This window comes from Vulpes vulpes, chromosome 4 (assembly GCF_048418805.1).
Source record: "Vulpes vulpes isolate BD-2025 chromosome 4, VulVul3, whole genome shotgun sequence".
Classification (NCBI taxonomy): domain Eukaryota; kingdom Metazoa; phylum Chordata; class Mammalia; order Carnivora; family Canidae; genus Vulpes; species Vulpes vulpes.
The window spans coordinates 113,613,114-113,632,321 of NC_132783.1; the positions used below are offsets into that span (position 1 = coordinate 113,613,114).

Genomic DNA, 19,208 nt, shown 5'->3' on the forward strand with positions numbered 1-19,208 from the left:
TGTTTATAGCAGCAATGTCCACAATAGCCAAACTGTGGAAGGAGCCTCGGTGTCCATCGAAAGATGAATGGATAAAGATGTGGTTTATGTATACAATGGAATATTACTCAGCCATTAGAAATGACAAATACCCACCATTTACTTCAACGTGGATGGAACTGGAGGGTATTATGCTGAGTGAAATGAGTCAGAGAAGGACAAACATTATATGTTCTCATTCATTTGGGGAATATAAATAATAGTGAAAGGGAATAGAAGGGAAGGGAGAAGAAATAGGTAGGAAATATCAGAAAGGGAGACAGAACATAAAGACTCCTAACTCTGGAAAACGAACTAGGGGTGGTGGAAGGGGAGGAGGGCGGGGGGTGGGGGTGAATGGGTGACAGGCACTGAAGGGGCACTTGACGGGATGAGCACTGGGTGTTATTCTGTATGTTGGCAAATCGAACACCAATAAAAAATAAATTTATTATTAAAAAAAAGAAAGAAAGAAAACCAGAGTCGGGGGCATCACAAGGCCGGATTTCAAGCTGTACTACAAAGCTGTGATCATCAAGACAGTGTGGTACTGCACAAAAACAGACACATAGATCAATGGAACAGAATAGAGAATCCAGAAATGGGCCCTCAACTCTATGGTCAACTAATATTTGACAAAGCAGGAAAGACTATCCAGGGATCCCTGGGTGGCGCAGCAGTTTGGCGCCTGCCTTTGGCCCAGGGCGCGATCCTGGAGACCCGGGATCGAATCCCACGTCGGGCTCCCGGTGCATGGATCCTGCTTCTCCCTCTGCCTATGTCTCTGCCTCTCTCTCTGTGTGTGTGTGACTACCATAAAAAATAAAAAAAAAAAATTAAAAAAAATTAAAAAATAAAAGACTATCCACTGGCAAAAGGACAGTCTCTTCAATAAATGGTGCTGGGAAAATTGGACAGCCACGTGCAGAAGAATGAAACTAGACCATTCTCTTACACCATACACAAAGATAAACTCAAAATGGATGAAAGATCTAAATGTGAGATAAGGATCTATCAAAATCCTAGAGAACACAGGTAACACCCTTTTTGAACTTGGCCACAGCAACTTCTTGCAAGATACATCTATGAAGGCAAGGGAAACAAAAGCAAAAATGAACTACTGGGACTTCATCAAGGTAAAAAGCTTCTGCACAGCAAAGGATACAATCAACAAAACTAAAAGACAACCTACATAATGGGAGAAGATACTTGCAAATGACCTATCAGATAAAGGGCTAGTATCTATAAAGAACTTATTAAACTCAACATCCAAGAAACAAACAATCCAATCATGAAATAGGCAAAAGACATGAACAGAAATTTCAGAGGAAGACATAGACACGGCCAACAAGCACATGAGAAAATGCTCCACATCACTTGCCATCAGGGAAATACAAATCAAACCACAATGAGAAAAAAAAAAAGAAAAAACACAATGAGATACCACCCCTCACCAGTGAGAATGCTGAAACTTAACAAAACAGGAAACAACAAATGTTGGAGAGGATGTGGAGAAAGGGGAACCCTCTTGCACTCTTGGTGAGAATGTGAACTGGTGCAGCCACTCTGGAAAACTGTGTGGAGGTTCCTCAAAGAGTTAAAAATAGATCTGCCCTACGACCCAGCAATTGCACTGCTGGGGATTTACCCCAAAGATACAGATGCAGTGAAATGCCAGGACACCTGTACCCCAACGTTTATAGCAACGATGTCCACAAAAGCCAAACTGTGGAAGGACCCTCAGTGTTCATTGAAAGATGAATGGATAAAGAAGATGTGGTATATGTATACAATGGAATATTACTCAGCCATTAGAAAGGGTGAATATTCACCATTTGTTTCAAAGTGGATAGAACTGGAGGGTATTATGCTGAGTGAAGTAAGTCAATCGGAGAAAGACAGTCATTATATGGTTTCAGTCATACAGGGAATATAAGAAATAATAAAAGAGATTATAGGGGAAAGGAGGGAAAATGAGAAAAATTAGAGAGGGTGACAAAATATGAGAGACTCAGGCAGCCCAGGTGGCTCAGCAGTTTAATGCCGCCTTCCACCCACGGTGTGATCACGGAGACCCAGGATCGAGTCCCACGTCGGGCTCCCTGCATGGAGCCTGCTTCTCCCTCTGCCTGTGTCTATGCTCTCTCTCTTTCTCTGTCTCTCATGAATAAATAAAAATAAAAAATCTTTAAAAAAAAAAAAATATGAGAGACTCCTAACTCTGGGAAAGGAACAAGGGGTAGTGGAAGGCAGGTGGGCGGGGGGGATGGGGTAACTGGATGACGAGCACTGAGGGCTGCACTTGATGAGATGAGCACTGGGTAGTATACTATATGTTGGCAAATCAAACTTCAATTTATAAAAAAGAAAGACTGAAACCACTGTTATATCAACCAGTCTGAAAATGCTTCAGGGTGAGGCCCATGATATCTAGCACAGTGTCTTATACTCAAGGCAATACACATTTGATAAATTAAATATGGTGCTTAATAAATTAAACACATTTTGAATTAATAATGACAGAGATGTCTGAATACCTACAATACTTTCAGGGCTCAAATGGCTCATAAAACGAATTATCAAGCACATACTAAACAACTATAATAAAATTATTATATTTAATAAAATTAAATTAAAATATTCCAAACAGAGCACTTAATTCAAAAGTATATTAAATCAAAAGTTCTTATTCACCCTCTCCTGGTCAGCTGTTGGAACAACAGAGTTAAAGCAGAAAATGAAGCAATCATAAAGTAAACTGAAAATCTTTAATTCAAAACTTAACTATGTAATTTGAAACTAACAACTTTTAAGACCTTTTTATGTAAGAAACACTGTGAACACTCACCAGAGAAAATGAACTCAAGAAAAGGAAATTTGTGAAATTAACCTGAATTATTGCTAGAATCCATTTCCGCCTGTAAAATTTTTTCCAACAAACATTACATTTTAAGTCTGTCTAGCACTTTAGTTCATTGCTAGCATTCTAAAGAATTAAAACTAGTTAAAACCTTTTAAAAAAACTAAAAGGCATCAAAGGATCAACTTTTCTTACTAATATTTACTATATCCTCATTTATTGGGAAGTTCAAATCCCTTTAGCTTCACTAGATCTCTGTAAAGTGGATGAAGGAAGGTAGGCCTGAACCAACTCTCCAAAGTGTCTGTACACACAGCAGATACACAGGTACCCCATTATGGTGAGACTGCCAGAGTTCAAATAGAGAGTGGGTGGTATACTGAAACTAGCATATGAATTTTCTTACTCCTGTTACTCTTATATCTTCCATCTACCAACATTTAAGGATTCAGTTTAAGTATTACCTTTCAAATTCTTCCCATAGCCATTAGATACATTAAAGAGTAGCAGATACAAACCAAATTTTAGGATTAAGAATTCAGATTAAACAGTATTTCAAAGTTTCTAAAGTCACAATTTGAGAAATAATACTTCCCATTTATTATTCAAAGTTCATTTTGAATTTTAGTACAAGGTATACCCAAATCCCAAGTGAAGATAATACCGGCATCTGGCTTACCATGAGAATATCATGCTACTATACACACCAAGGTAAAAAATTCTTTGTTCCCAATTTACTTTTGCTAAGTTTAAGTTAATCCCACACTTGAGACTAAATAAAAGAACATCCTTGAACAGTAAGAATCTAAAAGGGCTGAAGTGATGTGCATATTGTCATAACTCAATAAAATTCCATTTTGTGAAAGTCAAGGACAATCAAACAAGGAAACAAGAGTTTAGCAAACAAATAAAAAAAAAAAATTTCAGCAACTTTTGACCCTAATAAACTCAGAAGTTTCTCAATCTCTGCAATATTGACATGTTGAACCAGATCATTCTTTGTTGTGAGGATTATCCTGTATCTTATAGGATGTTTAGAAGAATTCCTCACCTCTAGCCACTAAATGCCAGCAGCACCCCCTGCCTGAGCTGTGACAACCAAAAATGTCTCCAGACATTGGCAAATGTCTCAGGGGATTTGAGGTAGGGAGTGGGGGCAAAACTGGCCCCAGCTGAAAGTCACTATTAGCTAAAGTGATGGGGCCGGGGCGGAGGGGAGAGGTTTTTGCAGACTAAGGAACATGACTTCTCGGTTCCAAAAGGTTCCTGTTACCATGTCATAAACATGTGGATAGTTAGCAAGCCAGATTTTTGGGGAGCCTCCGTGGCTCAATTAAGTGTCTGACTCTTGATTTTGGCTCAGGTCTTGATGTCAGGGTCCTGGGATAGAACCTGGCCTCACAGTCCCTGCTCAGTCGGGATCTGCTTGGGATTCACTCTCCCTCTCCCTCTTCCACTCCTCTCTAAAATAAATAAATCTTTTAAAATTATAATAATAAAGTCCAAAATAGAGATTCATAAAATTATATAACTTCAAAACTAAAAAGAGCCTTAGGGATTATCCAGCAAAATTGAACTCTCCTGTATTACATAGATGAAAAGACCAAAACTAAACTGCTGAAGTTGCTTGCTCAGAGCTTCCAAGTATAAGTCAGTGCAGGACAATTTAGGTCAACAATCATTAAAAAATATTCTTTCTGCAAAACTCCATCCTGGAACTATAAAGAGAAACAAGAAGTATCCCTACCTATCCAGAGTATAAAAGCTAGTAAAGAGCACAGACACATAACATGAAGCCACTATGAAGACAAGCAGGCTAAAAGGAAGGAGGGATTAGTTTCCTTCCTTCTCAGTGAGATCTGAGAAATCTCCTAAAGAAGAAACATCTGAACAGGGTTTTAAATAATTAGAACTCCTATATAGACAGGAAGTGAAGGCACAGGATGAATGCCAAGAAGCAAATAAATACACAGCATATTCAGAAAAAGTAAGTAAATCAGCATATTAGGGTGGGATGATAAAAGATAAAGATAATCTTAAAAAAGCAAATTGCAGACAAATCCTAAGGAGAAGTGCCTCCCATTTTCTTTAGCCCACCTGTTCACTCCCCTGACGCAGGAACTGGAAACAGCTAAATATAATGGGAACTCAGTAATAGTTTATAATGATAAAAAAAAAAAAAAAAAAAACATTAATAGCAGCTAGAATTTAGAGTGGGATTGTTATATGCTATGCACTATACTAAACACTTCATATACATTACCTCATTTAATCCTCGTAAAAAAATCCAAGGCATGGGTACTAATATTACTCTCCTCGCATATTTAAGTACTAAAATTTAGGAAAGATAAGTAATCTTTCCAAAATCATACGGTTTAAAAAGTGGATTCACACCCAACTTATCGGTTTCCGAAAGCCTATGAACTAAGCCAAAATAAATTCCAACAAATGCGCCAGATTATCAATCTCCAAATATCAACAGTTGTACTGCAGAAGAGGGGAAGACAGACAAGAAGAAGGTGACAGAAAAAGGCTCCTTGCCAGTCCTGACTTAACTGCATTTCCCTAACGAAAAAAAACTTTTGTTCTGAGGTCTAAGAATGCTCTGGAGAATATAGTATAAAGCTTTAAAATTTCCGATGACTAGGGCAGCCTTAGGCAAGTCATTTTACTTTGAGGAGCTTCAATTTCCTTGTCTGAAAAATGGGTGTAGCAATACCTACACTATGAAAGATGTTATGAGAATGAGATCAAGCATATAAGGCGTTTAACACGACGCTAGACACGTTGTAAAGCACGGTTGTCTCCGATACAGCCCCTGCTCATGGTAAGCAGTAACGAGAGCGAACTAGAAAAGTCGGACGCTCCCAACACCGTTGGGAAAAGCGTTAACCATGCTCAGAGACTGTCCAGAAAAGAGATTCACAATGTCCCTTGAATAACCGGTTATCCTGATTCCCTCAGAGCCATGCAGCACGGCGATGGAAAGATGGAGTGACCAAGCGGAGACTGGCTGTCTCGTTCGTTCCCACAGCCACAGAACCTAAGGGCCGAGGGTGGCACACAGGCGCCCACCAGGAATTAACTGACAAACCGGTAAGGAGTCCTTGAGTCCTCTGCAACTCCGGGGTGAAAAGACTTACCCTAAGGCCAGCTTCCCCCGCAGGTTCGGCATCCATGATGCACCTGAAACATCAACACAAGCAGTCAGTTCAGATTTCCACCTCCATTCCCTCCTACGGCGCCTAAACCACTAAGAAATCCCTACCCAAACGCTCCAGCGTTGCCACCGCCATCTTTCTCCCTCCCTCTACGGAAGCCTCCGAGTTCACGCACTGCCGGGACCACGCGCATGCGCAGTTCTCAGGTTGCCTGCCCCCGCGCAAGACCCGGCAGTACTCCCGCCCCGGGTGCTGTCCCGGGGACAGCTAACGCGCCGCCCGCGCCTGAGGTGTGAGCCGGACAACTTTGCCTGGGAGTGAGTGACTTTAACACAGGCCGAAGACTGTGAGTGTACGGACATTCGTGGAGATCCAGAAAAATTGAGAAACCTCCCCTCACGAGTGGCCAGGAAGAGTAGGAAAAGAGACGGTGAACAAGCCACCTAACGTGGGTGGGCCTGTTTCCTCAGCAAAACAGAAAAGCGGCACAGGCTTGTTGTGAAGATCACTAGAGGTCGTGTGGAAAGCGCTTTTAAAGAACAAACGGCTCAAATATAAAGTATGACGCCCTAATCCCTGTGTTAATCTCCAGGTTGATCTACAAGAGATAAATCAAAATCATCGGCCACGTGCTACCACATATGCCGGGCAGGCGTTTCGCTGAATCTGAATTCCTCACAGCAATCGACAAGGCATGGGTTATCACCTTCCTGCAAACGAGAAAGCAGATTGGGGCAGGTTAAGGTATCTCCAACAACAACCGGCAAAACCACTAATTCAGCCTAGGCCTGGGTGCCTCCCCAAGCGGTGCCCCTACCCACATTCAAAAACATGCTTGGCCTCTCCCCGTTAGGATAGATTTCCGGCTTCGTTCGTCCCATCCAGGGCCGCCACATACCCTGTGCAAACAAGCGCCGCGCCGCGCCGCAGGAGAGCCGAGAGCCGGGGCGCGGAGCCCGCAACTCCACATACGTTGCCCTTCACAGAGCCGGCACTCCATCAAGTCACTCGATTCTGCTCCTCTTTGAGTGCTAAGACTCTAGAGCCAGAATTTCCTCGCGGTTGCAGAAACTAACTCTCCTCGTCTTTTTTTATTTGATTCGAACGTTTATCTTTTGGTTAACTGGCTTGTTGCAGGTCTCTTTACAGAATCTCCGGAGCTAGCGAAGTACCCTGGCACAGAGCGTTCACAACTACTTGATGGAATAGTGGCTGAACTATTCAAAAATTAAAAAATTAAAACGGCTGGTCGAGGTGACTCCACTAGTCAGTCTAACGCTATAATTAGTACTTTGCTGTGGGAGGTGAGAAAGCCTGACCCCCAGGCTGGGCTCGGCAGCGCCGGGACTCCTGGCCCGGGGCGGCGGGAGGCAGAGCCCCGCGCGCGCGGCCGCCCCTCCCAGCCCGGCGGCGGCGGCGGCGGCGGCGGCGGCAGCAGCAGGAGCGGCGCTCGCGGTGCGGCCTGGGCCTCGGCGCGCGCCGTAGCGGCGGGCCCGGCGAGGCGGGGCTCCGGGCCAGCCCCGCCCCCTTCCTGGCTGCGGCGTGGGGCTGTGAACGGTCTGCTCCTGGGGTTCCTTCGTTCGTCCCTGCTGGCCCGTGATCATGGGACAGGAGCCGCGCACGCTGCCGCCCTCTCCTAACTGGTACTGCGCCCGCTGCAGCGATGCCGTGCCCGGGGGCCTCTTCGGCTTCGCAGCGCGGACCTCCGTCTTCCTTGTGCGCGTGGGCCCAAGCGCTGGCGCGATCCCTGGGACGCCCCCATTTCGAGGTAACTCCCCGCTTTGAGCCCCCGCCCTCATGCCTTGTTGGGTTCGTCGTAGGCGCCGAGGGAGGGTTTCTAGGCACCCTTTCCTACAGGTGGGGAAACTGAGGCCCAGGTTGGCAGAAGGATACCAGGCTGAGTTGCGTCCGCGTCTCCAGGATTGAGTTACACCACGTTGTGGCTGCGCGGCCCCGCCTCCTGGCGCTCTCGCGTAGAACCGCTCGCTCCCTCGAGTTACCCCTTTATAGAGCCAGGCGTTGATAACCTGTGGCCTCCCTCCCCCACGCAGCGCACACTGTCCCCTGGGAGCCTCCCTGCGTTCCGGGGCTGTCTACAGCTCCAGGCCCTAAACAACGTCCTGGAAATAGATGATACCTGTTTCCTGAAGATGAATGAGTTGAGCCAGATGCTTTCAGGCTCCAAACTAGGTTTAGATTTTGCCTTGGGATATGGCAAGCCAGTTATTTATTCTTTCCCAAATGACCTCTGGGCCACGTTTAAATAAGAATCACTTTTACATTCTTCATTTGAGCCGCTCCTCAGCCTGTGAACTGTGAACATCAAGGGATATCAGCAGCATTTTACGGTTGAAAAGAGTGAGGCTCAAGGAGATAAAATGACTGGGCTGAAGTCCCGTGGCAGAGCCAGAACCAGCACTTGGGATTTCTGATTGTGAGTGCCTGGATATTTTTGTTATGCCATGGGATAAGTGAAGTCCCACTCGTCTAACATCAGTATTATGATTCTCCCAGGAATCTTAGGTAGCACTCTAACCTGAAGTCCGGTTTTGCTTGAAGTCGTAGGGGAGTTGGTGGGACACACCGAAAGGGTCTCTGGCTTCACGTTTTCTCATCATCCGGGTCAATACAACCTCTGCGCCACCAGCTCTGATGATGGAACTGTGAAAATCTGGGATGCGGAAACAAAAACAGTTGTGACAGAACATGCACTCCATCAGGTACCGTGGCTTACCGGTTTCTCAGACCGTTATTATATATTTGCTGAGGGTTCTTTTGTTTCAAGTACGCTAACTCATCTGTGCAAGTTAACTTTTATAATAATGTCCATTATTTGGATGAGAAGCTCTATATTCTATATATAAATTGTAAGATGCCTCAAAACTTTTTTTGGAAGGAGATACATATAAACCAGAGGTTAGCAAACTACTGTGCTGCCTGTTTTTGCAAATTGTTTTATTGGAACACACCCTCAGTCATTCATTTAAGTATTGGCTGTTTGCATACTACAACAGCAGAGTAGTTGTACCAGAGACAGTATGGCACACAAAGTCTAAAATGTCTACTATCTGGTTTTTTAACATGGAAAAGACTCCTGACATAAACTGTAAATGAATGAACAAAATTTGTTTCTAAACCAGATGATTACTTACTAAGCCTACCTTTTGAGAGAATGTAGAAAAGAAAAAGACTCAATCTTAGTAAGAACTTTCAATTAAGCTAAAGGAAGAAATGTTTTTAAATAGTTCTTTAATCCTTAGGAGCTTAAATTCTTCTACCATTTGGTTAATGTACTCTTGGCATACAAGTGGTACTAACGGTATTTATTAAGTATGTATCAATGTGCCTAGTATTACACAAGTTAAAAATGAAGTAAAAATTCAGCACTGACAAATGAAAAGCAATGTATTTTTGTTTTGTTTTAAAGCATACAATATCAGCACTGCATTGGTCTCCTCAAGTAAAGGATTTAATAGTATCTGGAGATGAAAAAGGAGTAGTTTTCTGTTACTGGCTTAACCGAAATGACAGCCAGCACCTCTTTATAGAACCCAGGACAATTTTCTGTCTTACTTGCTCACCTCATCATGAAGATTTAGTAGCCATTGGGTAAGTACTGTGTCATCTGTACTGGTAATTTGTTTTTGTTAATGAGCATATTTTGCATTTGCTTTATCTTCACTTCCTTATTCCTCAGAGGAAGCCATGTATAGGTATTAACCATTCCCTGAGCCCATGGTATCATTTATTCCTGTGACTTCCAGGTCCTTACTGTCCTTCTCACTCTGTTTTTATTTCTTTAATTTCTACAATAGTGTACTTTCCTCATTCTTCACATCTGATTTCTTCAGTTAGCCTCCAAATGTAGGAAATACCCTCTTTCTCCCCTTTCCTCCCTCAATATTTGCTCTTGGAGATAACATTTACTCTCAGAATGTCAGAGGACTTAACTCTGTCCCTGTTTGCAGCTCTCCCTCTGGATTGGGACAGTAGTCTGGCATTGGGTGCTGCCTCCGCTTCAATCACCAGGATTATTTCACATAAACTGCCTGAATGGGCACCACCCTTTTCCTCACCGCTTCATCTACTACTCTCCCAAAGATGTCTTTTCACTCCAGTTTGGATATTTGACATAAGCACTAGAATGCTAGAGGAGAAGTCTGGTTGGAGTGAATTCAAGAGACTGGGGTACAGTAGTCAAGATACACATGGAGACTTTTGTTTTTTGTACAAATGTGCATAGACATGAAGCCAGAGGAGGTACATGGTAGTAAAGGGAGTATTAAATGGAAGATAATAGGGCATATTTTTATGCTGATGGAAGAGGAAAAGCTGGTTGCATGGAGAAATGGTAATAAATACAGGAGTGATATGAGAAGTCAAGAGGGATTGTATCCAGATCACAAGTAGAAAGGACAAGTGAGAATATGGAAATAGGTGCAGGTGGGTTTGTAGATCTGGCTGGAAAAGGAAGGTGTTTGTTGTCGGTTTTTTTTTTTTTTTAAGGTGTTTTTGGTTTTTTTTTTTTTTTAAGATTTTTTTTTTTTAATTTTTTTTTTTATTTATTTATGATAGTCACAGAGAGAAAGAGAGAGAGAGAGAGGCAGAGACACAGGCAGAGGGAGAAGCAGGCTCCATGCACCGGGAGCCCGACGTGGGATTCGATCCCGGGTCTCCAGGATCGCGCCCTGGGCCAAAGGCAGGCGCCAAACCGCTGCACCACCCAGGGATCCCTTTAAAGATTTTATTTATTATTCGTGGGAGACACAGAAAGAGAGGCAGAGATACAGGCAGAGAGAAGAGAAGCAGGCTCCATGCAAGGGGCCTGATGTGGGACTCCATCTTGGGAATCTGGGATCAGGCCCTGAGCCACCCAGGTGTCCCGAGGAAGGTATTTCATTCTGATGTCTTCTGATTTTCTCTGTGAGTCATAAGTCGGAAAGGTAGAGTCAAATTCAAAGTGGGGCTGGGAGCACGCAGGAAGATGTAAAAATAGTCATCTCAGAGAATAAAAAAATGAGCTTACTGAGAGAAATTGTAGGTCCAGTGGTCCGTATTGAGGCCAAGCTCTGAATCAGAGTCATGAATTCAAAGTAAACTATTCAAACTGAGAAAGGGTATGGTTGGATTTGACAAGATTTGAAGTTTTGTGGAGTAAATACTTCTGAAAGAGACAGGACAAAGCTGCTAAGGGTGTTTTTAAAGGAGTGATAATGAAGCATGAGGGGAAGGATAGGAAAACAGGTATGTGTGTGTAATAGTGAAAATGGGAGGAGTCTGTAGATCGGTGGTCTGCTGGGTGAAGTGAGCAGTGTTACAGTGGGAGCGCTAGAGGAAGAGCAGAATGGGTGGTAGGCAGGGATCAGAGAAGGTAGGATCAAACTGACCTTGAAAGATGAGCAAGAATCCACAAGAAATCTTTCAGGTAGAGGGAACTGCACACAGACAGAGGATGGAATCAGAATGATTTGTTTTTAGAGGCTCTTCCAAATGGCGATCATTTCCTAAAAGGCTGATTAAAATTGAAGAACAGCTTGATCACTTGACTGTTAGGTTGCAAAACTTGATGGGTTTTCGAAGTCCATGTCTGCAAAGATTGATGTATGATTTCATTTTTTTTGAAGTAAGGCTGTAATGGGAAAATGTTTTTAATAAAAGTTTCTCCTTTTATTAAAGGAGTGTAATGGTGTTTTTCCCTATAGGACTATCTAGTGTGTAGGAAATGTAAGGAGGTACACCCAACTTTGGAGCGCAGTTTGTACTTCTAGCAAAGCAAAGATGTATACATCTTACATCCTGGCAGTTCCACTACTATGCATTAAATCTGAAATTGTCTTAAGTGTGCATAAGATTATTAATGGCATTTTTGTTTTGTTTTATTTGTAATAGTAATAAACGGAAGCCCTCTAAAAGGAAAAATGAGTAAACTTGTGTTATAGTCACACAGTGGAGTGCCATCCAATAGTGTAAGTGACTGACTAGGAACCAGAGTTACATGCATCCACATCAATGACTCGCTAACAATAAGTGGGAAAAAAACAAGTTACAGAAAAACAGACTGCATGATACCATTTATATGAAGTTTTAAAATACACAGAATCATTTTCAGTTGTCTTTAGGAACATAGACAAAGAAAGTCTAGGAATGATCACGAATAGCAGTTTACCTCTGGGGAAGAGAGAGAGAGAAGTTTAATTGGGGTGGGATGTATAAAAGGACTTTAACCATCTTGATAATTGAGTTTGTTTTTTTTTCCTTTAAGCTGGTTGATAGATACTTCTTTATGTGTATGAAATACTTCATCTATTTTTTAAAAAAAAAAAACTATTAGAATTTCTTGGTGTCCTCTGAATTTAAAAAAAAATGATAGGCTTGGAATATCCAGGTCTAGAAGCTGCAGTACTCAGTTTTTTGTTGAGTTCACAGTTAGAAAAATTACAAGGATTTTACAAGGATTACTTGTAAAAAGTGGGAGAGGTGTAAGTGTGTTAGGACATATTCCGTCTCTAGTCAGAAGGATTGCTGGAGCCCAAAAATTACTGTTCTTCTATAAGTTTCCCCTTCAAACACAAGTATGCTTCACCTTATGAACTTTATGCCAGGCAACATAATACATTATTACTTAGTGCCAAGACTTTGATTGGAACAGCAGTGGTGGTGAAAAAAGGACAAAACAAGATTATTTCTTGCTTTCTTCCTTCTCCTTCATCCCTAGTACACTTACCTTTTACATGTGCACGATGATAATTCCTAATCCAAAATGTTTACTGTTCAGTCTTCATTTTTCAATATTCCTAACTCTTGTTCTTTAGCTACAAGGATGGCATAGTGGTTATAATTGACATCAGTAAGAAAGGAGAAGTTATTCACAGGCTTCGAGGCCATGATGATGAGATCCACTCCATAGCCTGGTGTCCCCTGCCTGGTGAAGACTGTTTATCCATTAATCAAGAAGAAAATTCAGGTAGAGATGATTTAAGAGGGTTGAGTACTTCTCAGACCTAAAGAACAATGTGGATAAAACTATATCATTTGAATTACATTTAAAACATTAAGTTTTACAGATCATGTCTATAAACATAATGGCTAAATTTCAGGAACCTTGCAGACTAGTTTTTCTTTGACAAGTTCATGTTTAAAATAAATTAAAAACAAAATGACCTTCTCTACCCTAGAAGAACCTGAAATCCCCAATGGTAAAGTTATAGCACAAACTCCAGCAACAAACGGCTGCTACTTAGCCACTGGAAGCAAAGATCAGACCATTCGAATCTGGAGCTGCTCTAGAGGCCGAGGTAAGATTTGATATGTGATGTTTCTTTTGTGATGTAACCTATAGTGATTGGTAGAAATAGAAACTTTTTTTAATTGTGTCTTCTTATCCTAAGATTATGGTATCTGCCAGAAGGCAGTTCTTTACTTTTCTATCCAGAAAGTTGCTCCCCCCAGTCTGACTTTGGTTTTGGAGATGAGTTTCTGGTGCCTTCATAAAAGGGGCACTGTCATGGAAGGCAAGATGTTTGTTATAAGGATAGGAATATTAGAACTTAGGAAAGTGTGGATCAGAGGATTAGAAAAGACCTAGGGGTTTTAATGCACAAATGCTAGATAAATAATATATATTCACTGTAGAAGTACATGTTTAAATGTTATATCTCAGTTTATCCAAACTATATCCTCAGTCATTCAGCTTTCCCAAGCCTCTCTCTGTGAATAGAACTTTTACCTTCAATTTATAAATTGAGAGGCACTCCAGGCAGAGTGGGCGTGGATTTTACTTTATAGTAAAAATCTAGCCTTTTTCTTTATATCAGTCTTCTTTCTCCACTTTATTTAAAACCGTGAAAGTTTGGTCATCTTTATCTAAATGCATTAGTGCATATAAAGCAAATCATAGTTATAGCTTAGTCAATGGTAACTAACAGTATAACTCTGGAAAACAAATTTTTTAAAAGAATTGTAGACTGCTTTTGGACATACCATGGCCAGTCCTCCCAAGTGGGAACAACATTAGGCCAAGAATCCCTCCAGAAGGGTAACCTCTAAGCTTATGGATGTCTAGTACAATGATTTTCAATTCTAGTCATGCAACAAAATCACCTGGAGAGTTTTTGGAAAATGTGGTACCTGGACCCCACCTTAAATCTACTGAATCAGTATCTCTAGGAGTTGGGCCCTGGCATATATTTATTTTTAGAGGCTCCCCCAATCCCTCATTATAGTCATTCTGGTACATAATAGGAATTAAGAACCATTGGTGAGTAGCATGTCAGAGGTGGAGGGACTTGTCTGCCACAATATGTTGACTGCCAAATTTGTCCCTTTTGTTGGATTTCTTGCCAACTAGAAGAAGGAATCCCACTCTCTATCCTTCCAGCTTTGGAGAATCTGAAGTTGTGTTACCACATGGGTTCACAGTTCAGTTGAAACCTCATTTTCTCAGACAGTATGCTTAATATGCTTAGGTTGCCAGAACAGCCTATTCTTTAGTTAGAGTGGTATTAAAACTATGTATAATAACATTTCCATGAGCAAATGAGTTCTGACTTCTAAGTAACCAAACTAACAAACTTAAACCGCAAACTGTGTTATGAACTGCTAGGGACTTCACATGTGTAGTTTCACTGTCTTGAGTACCCACTGACCTTCTTTTAATCTGCAGGGGTGATGATTTTGAAATTGCCCTTTCTGAAGAGAAGAGGAGGGGGTATAGACCCAACTATTAAAGAACGCCTTTGGTTGACACTCCATTGGCCCAAGGATCAACCAACACAGCTGGTATCCAGCTGTTTTGGGTAGGTCTTTTTTTGGTCATGCTCTCTCTGACATGTTTTGTTTTCCACTCTAGCTTGAGGAATTCCGAGGCTTCTCTTTCCAGACACAGAAGATGGAAAAAGCAGCATTTCAGGCTTATATTATGCTGGGCCATTTGTAATAGAAAAATCGTGGGATGTGTTCTTAAGCTGTCTAATAACAGTGCTGAGAAAAGATCAAACAAGTATAGCCTGGTGGTTAAGAGCATGGACTCTGAAGTCAGGCAGAACTGAATTTCAGAATCAGTCTCTTACTTCTATGTGTTCATGAGCATGACCCTTTACGTTGAGCTTCCGTTAGTTCATATGTCAAGAGAGATTTTATAGAATTTTCTCTTAGGATGATTATAGCCATTCACCGAACAAAGTTTATTGTGTAGAAGCCACTAGGCTTCTAGTTGCTTGAGATAATTAGTGAATTTAGCAGACAAGGGCCCTGCTTTTAAATGAATTGATACAGTTAAAGCATATAAAAATCCTCCCCCCCCCCCAAAAAAAATGTTGATCATGGCCCTACTCCCCTACACTATCCCAATAAAAGACAGTAGGTCTTCAAGATTTGGGGCTATGCAAATTATGGTGGCATTTTACAGTTAAAGCGGTTAGGAAACTGTTCCAAAGGTAGTGCAGTATATTCATGTCATTCAAAAAGAACATAAGAACATAGAGAAGCACTCTTCCTACCTGTCTTCTCAAGCGACTAGGTTCCCTTCCCCACCGGCAGTGACTCCTTGTTTTTGTGTGTGTTCTTTCTGAACTATTTTATGCATATTTCAGAATATGCAGTTTTCTCTCCTTAAAAGAACAATTAGCAAATCATTTTGCAGCTGAGGGCCCATACTCTGTGTCCCCAAATCACTTGTTTTCAGATTGCTTCTGAAAGAGAACTAGTACTTGTTTTCCTTCACAGAGGTGAGCTGTTGCTGTGGGATCTCACTCAGTCTTGGAGACGGAAATTTACCCTCTTTAGTGCTTCATCAGAAGGGCAGAATCATTCAAGAATTGTGTTTAACTTATGCCCTTTACAAACTGAGGATGACAAACAGCTGCTGCTTTCCACGTCGATGGATAGAGATGTAAGAACTGCTTATTTTGCAGTCAGCATTGTAGATTGATGATTTATGACTTAAATGGAATTAGAGGGCTTTTCAAACCATCCACCAGTTTCCATGCCTCACCTTATTCCCTTGTGCCCAGACCAATCTCAGAGTTACAATTATTCATCAGCAGTAAGTACACCAACAGCAGAGAGTTAGGAGAAAGGTGAGGAACTACCTTTTTTGTTAAAGAGAGATAAATGATAAAGAATTGTAAGGGTACCTAGGTGGCTCAGTCAGTTAAACATCTGCCTTAAGAAAAAAACAATAATAATAATAAAAATAAATAAATAAACATCTACCTTCAGCTCAGGTCATGATCCCAGATCCTGGGATCCAGCCTTGCATCGGCCTCCTTACTCAGCAAAATGCCTACTTCTCCCGCTGCCTGCTGCTCCCCTTGCTTGTGCTCTCTCTTTGACAAATAAATAAAATTAAATTTAAGAAAAAAGAATTATAGATATGTCCAGGGAAGGATGTGTGAAATCATCATGCTTTGGCTTTAAAATAGCCTTGTCTATAGTTTAGGTAGAGAGTTTCTCTACCTTCTCTCTGCTCTTGGTGAAGTCTCCAGGAGAGTATTGGCTTTAAGAGTCTGTGGCTATTGTTTTGCAATTAAACTAAGGTTTACTTGATAGACTGTTTTCTCCGAAGCCCCTCTGTTAAACAAGTGAAGATTAAATATGTAGCACTCCTCTTTCCCTGGTATAAGATATTTCGCTTTTGGAGATAGCTCCTTTCATTTTCTAGTGTCCTGAGGCCATCTTCATTCTTAGGACTTACCAAATGAAGAGATCACCAGTGCTGTAATACAGTAGAGTGGAAATGCCCCTGGACTCTAGGAAATGGGAAGCCCTGGTCTGCTTTATTCCTTGTGTGACCCTGAATTCACTTGACATCTCTGAGAATAAATGTATTTTCAGTTCCCTTTGAGCTCTACAATTTATTAATTTTTTTTCTAAAAGACACTTCTTCCAATACCTACTGGAATAATTAAATTATATTATTCTTACTCATTGAGTTCATCCTATTTGAAATGTTCATTCTTTTTCCAGTTTCTCTTTTTTTTTAATATTTAGACCCTCACCCTTGATCTTTTCAGGTAAAATGTTGGAACATGGCCACCCTCGAGTGCTGCTGGACCCTCCCTTCCCTAGGTGGGTTTGCCTACAGCCTGGCTTTCTCTCCTGTGGACATGGGCTGTTTGGCCATAGGTGTTGGGGATGGCATGATCCGCATATGGAATACACTCTCCATCAAGAACAACTATGATGTGAAAAATTTTTGGCAGGGTGTCAAGTCCAAGGTTACAGCGGTAAGGATGATTTCTTTGAGCTTGCTCTGAACTTTTTTTCAAATAATTCTTATAGTAAGAAATTAGGAATGACCTGGATGTGCATTCATATAAGTTATAAGATAAACATGTATCGAAGGGTATCAGACTATTAAAAATTATAATATGGCTTTTTCTTTGATGTGGAAAGATGTTCACCAATTGATGAAAAATGAAAATTACAAAACATGGGACTGCAGATTAGACAACAGTAGGTTTATATTTTCTTTTCTCTATTTAGTCTAAAAGCAATAAATGCTTGTGGTTAAAAGGAATACCATACAGGATTGTCAAATCACTATGTGATATACCTGAAAATAATATAACACTGTATGTCAACTATATTTCAATAAGAAAAATAATAATAATAACAGGGACACCCGGCTGACACAGTCAGTTAAGTGTCCCACTCTTGGTTTCAGCTCAAGTTGTGATCTCAGAGTTGTGAGATCAACCATGCCCACATGGAGCTCCATCCACCCTCAGCAGTCTGTTTGAGATTCCTCTCCCTCTTCCCTCCTTATGCTCATGTGCACATGTGCTGTTTCTCTCTCTCTCAAATAAATAAATCTTAAAAATTAAAAAATAATAATAAAAAGAGAAAAAAAGAAAACCAAACTGAATGGAAGTATAGAAAGCAAAAAGTTTTCCTACCCTCCACTCTATTCTCCCACTTCCATAATCCAGAGAACCACTAATGACAATTTGTAATATATCTTTCCAAGTTTTATTAATAGAATTCTACTTTCTAAACTGTTATGGAATCTTTTATCCCCACTCAACAGTGTCTCAATGCACATTATTTAAATGTTTGAACCTATTTTTGTTTTTTTCAACTGTATATATTTAACTTTAGTCACAAAAATATCGGGAAAGATAGAAAATTGGCAATGGGGTTTTTTGGATGGTGAACATACCAGTGACTTTTACTTTAATACTTTGTTTCTTTTAAATAATGAGAATTTATTACTTTTTAAATTAGAAGATACCAAGAGCAAGAAAATTGTTCATTTGAATGCTTGACAGATAACCTCACTTCCCTTAACAGTATGCCCCTTGTCTTCTCTGTTTTGTAGCTCTGCTGGCACCCAACCAAGGAAGGCTGCTTAGCTTTTGGAACTGATGACGGGAAAGTGGGATTGTATGACACCTACTCCAACAAGTAAGAAGCAAGATTGTTTAGCCCACTGACCAAAATGTCTGTGATGGAATTAATTTTGATTTGTAAACCAATGTTTTTCCTAGCTATTTCTTTTCAAATTCCTTTCAATGAGGGTTCAACACATGGCATCTTATCATGTTTTTTTAGTCTTTCTTATTCTAGAACAGTACCCCCATTTCTTTCTATAACATTGCCTTTTCAGTTTGAAGAACCCAGGTAAGTTTTTTGGTGAGAATATTCTACATTTTGGACTTACCTAGTTATTTCTTTGTGGTGATTTCTAACTCATTTCTGTATTCCCTATATTCTCAACAAGCTGGAAGTTATATCTAGAGCTTCATTGTCCATTCCAGTAGTTTTTAGCCACAGGTGACTACTGGGATGTGCTGTAAGTGTAAATACACTCCAGAGTTCAGAGTCTGCGCCCCCCCAAAGAAAATGTAAAATATCTCAAAAATTATTTTATTTTAAAAGTATTTTAAAAGATAATACTTTTGTATATGGAGTTTAATAAAATATACTATTAAAATTGAATTTTACTTATTTCTTTTGCTTCTTTTAATGTGGCTACAAGAAAGCTTTAAGTTGCATGTGTGGCTCATATATATGGCTCGTGGCTCGTTCACATTATGAATCTATTGAACACAGCTATCCCAGATGCTTGATTGGATCCCAGACTGTGCTGTTCAGTTTGGTAGCCACATATAGGTATTTATTGTTAAAATAAAGTTAGAAGTTTAGTTCCTTGTTTCTCATGAGCCACA

The 19,208-nt window shown here is 40.8% G+C and overlaps 2 protein-coding genes across 13 annotated transcripts in view; one reads left to right on the forward strand and one right to left on the reverse strand.

Annotated features, from left to right (window-relative positions):
* The window catches only part of MRPL22 (mitochondrial ribosomal protein L22), a 37,626-nt gene extending 30,178 nt beyond the window's left edge, over positions 1-7,448 (reverse strand). For 2 of the 9 annotated variants that reach the window (XM_072756772.1, XM_072756767.1), the window contains exons 1-3: positions 6,938-7,448; positions 6,676-6,749; positions 6,022-6,064 (exon numbers count right to left, since the gene is read on the reverse strand). In XM_072756772.1, the coding sequence (XP_072612873.1) occupies positions 6,022-6,064; positions 6,676-6,749; positions 6,938-7,039 (219 nt within the window). In that variant the 5' untranslated portion in view covers positions 7,040-7,448. Of the gene's footprint in view, positions 1-6,021; positions 6,065-6,146; positions 6,290-6,675; positions 6,750-6,937 lie in introns of those variants that run through there. The other 7 variants (XM_072756773.1, XM_026008051.2, XM_072756770.1 and 4 more) reach the window with 7 other exon arrangements.
* A 28-nt stretch (positions 7,449-7,476) lies between these two features.
* Positions 7,477-19,208, forward strand: part of GEMIN5 (gem nuclear organelle associated protein 5) — a 39,380-nt gene continuing 27,648 nt past the window's right edge. For 2 of the 4 annotated variants that reach the window (XM_026008055.2, XM_026008061.2), the window contains exons 1-9: positions 7,477-7,807; positions 8,599-8,759; positions 9,467-9,648; positions 12,852-13,003; positions 13,215-13,334; positions 14,702-14,834; positions 15,763-15,928; positions 17,052-17,264; positions 18,359-18,444. In XM_026008055.2, coding sequence (XP_025863840.2) covers positions 7,642-7,807; positions 8,599-8,759; positions 9,467-9,648; positions 12,852-13,003; positions 13,215-13,334; positions 14,702-14,834; positions 15,763-15,928; positions 17,052-17,264; positions 18,359-18,444 — 1,379 coding nt within the window. In that variant the 5' untranslated portion in view covers positions 7,477-7,641. Of the gene's footprint in view, positions 7,808-8,344; positions 8,474-8,598; positions 8,760-9,466; positions 9,649-12,851; positions 13,004-13,214; positions 13,335-14,701; positions 14,835-15,762; positions 15,929-17,051; positions 17,265-18,358; positions 18,445-19,208 lie in introns of all 4 variants that reach the window. The other 2 variants (XM_072756765.1, XM_072756764.1) reach the window with 2 other exon arrangements.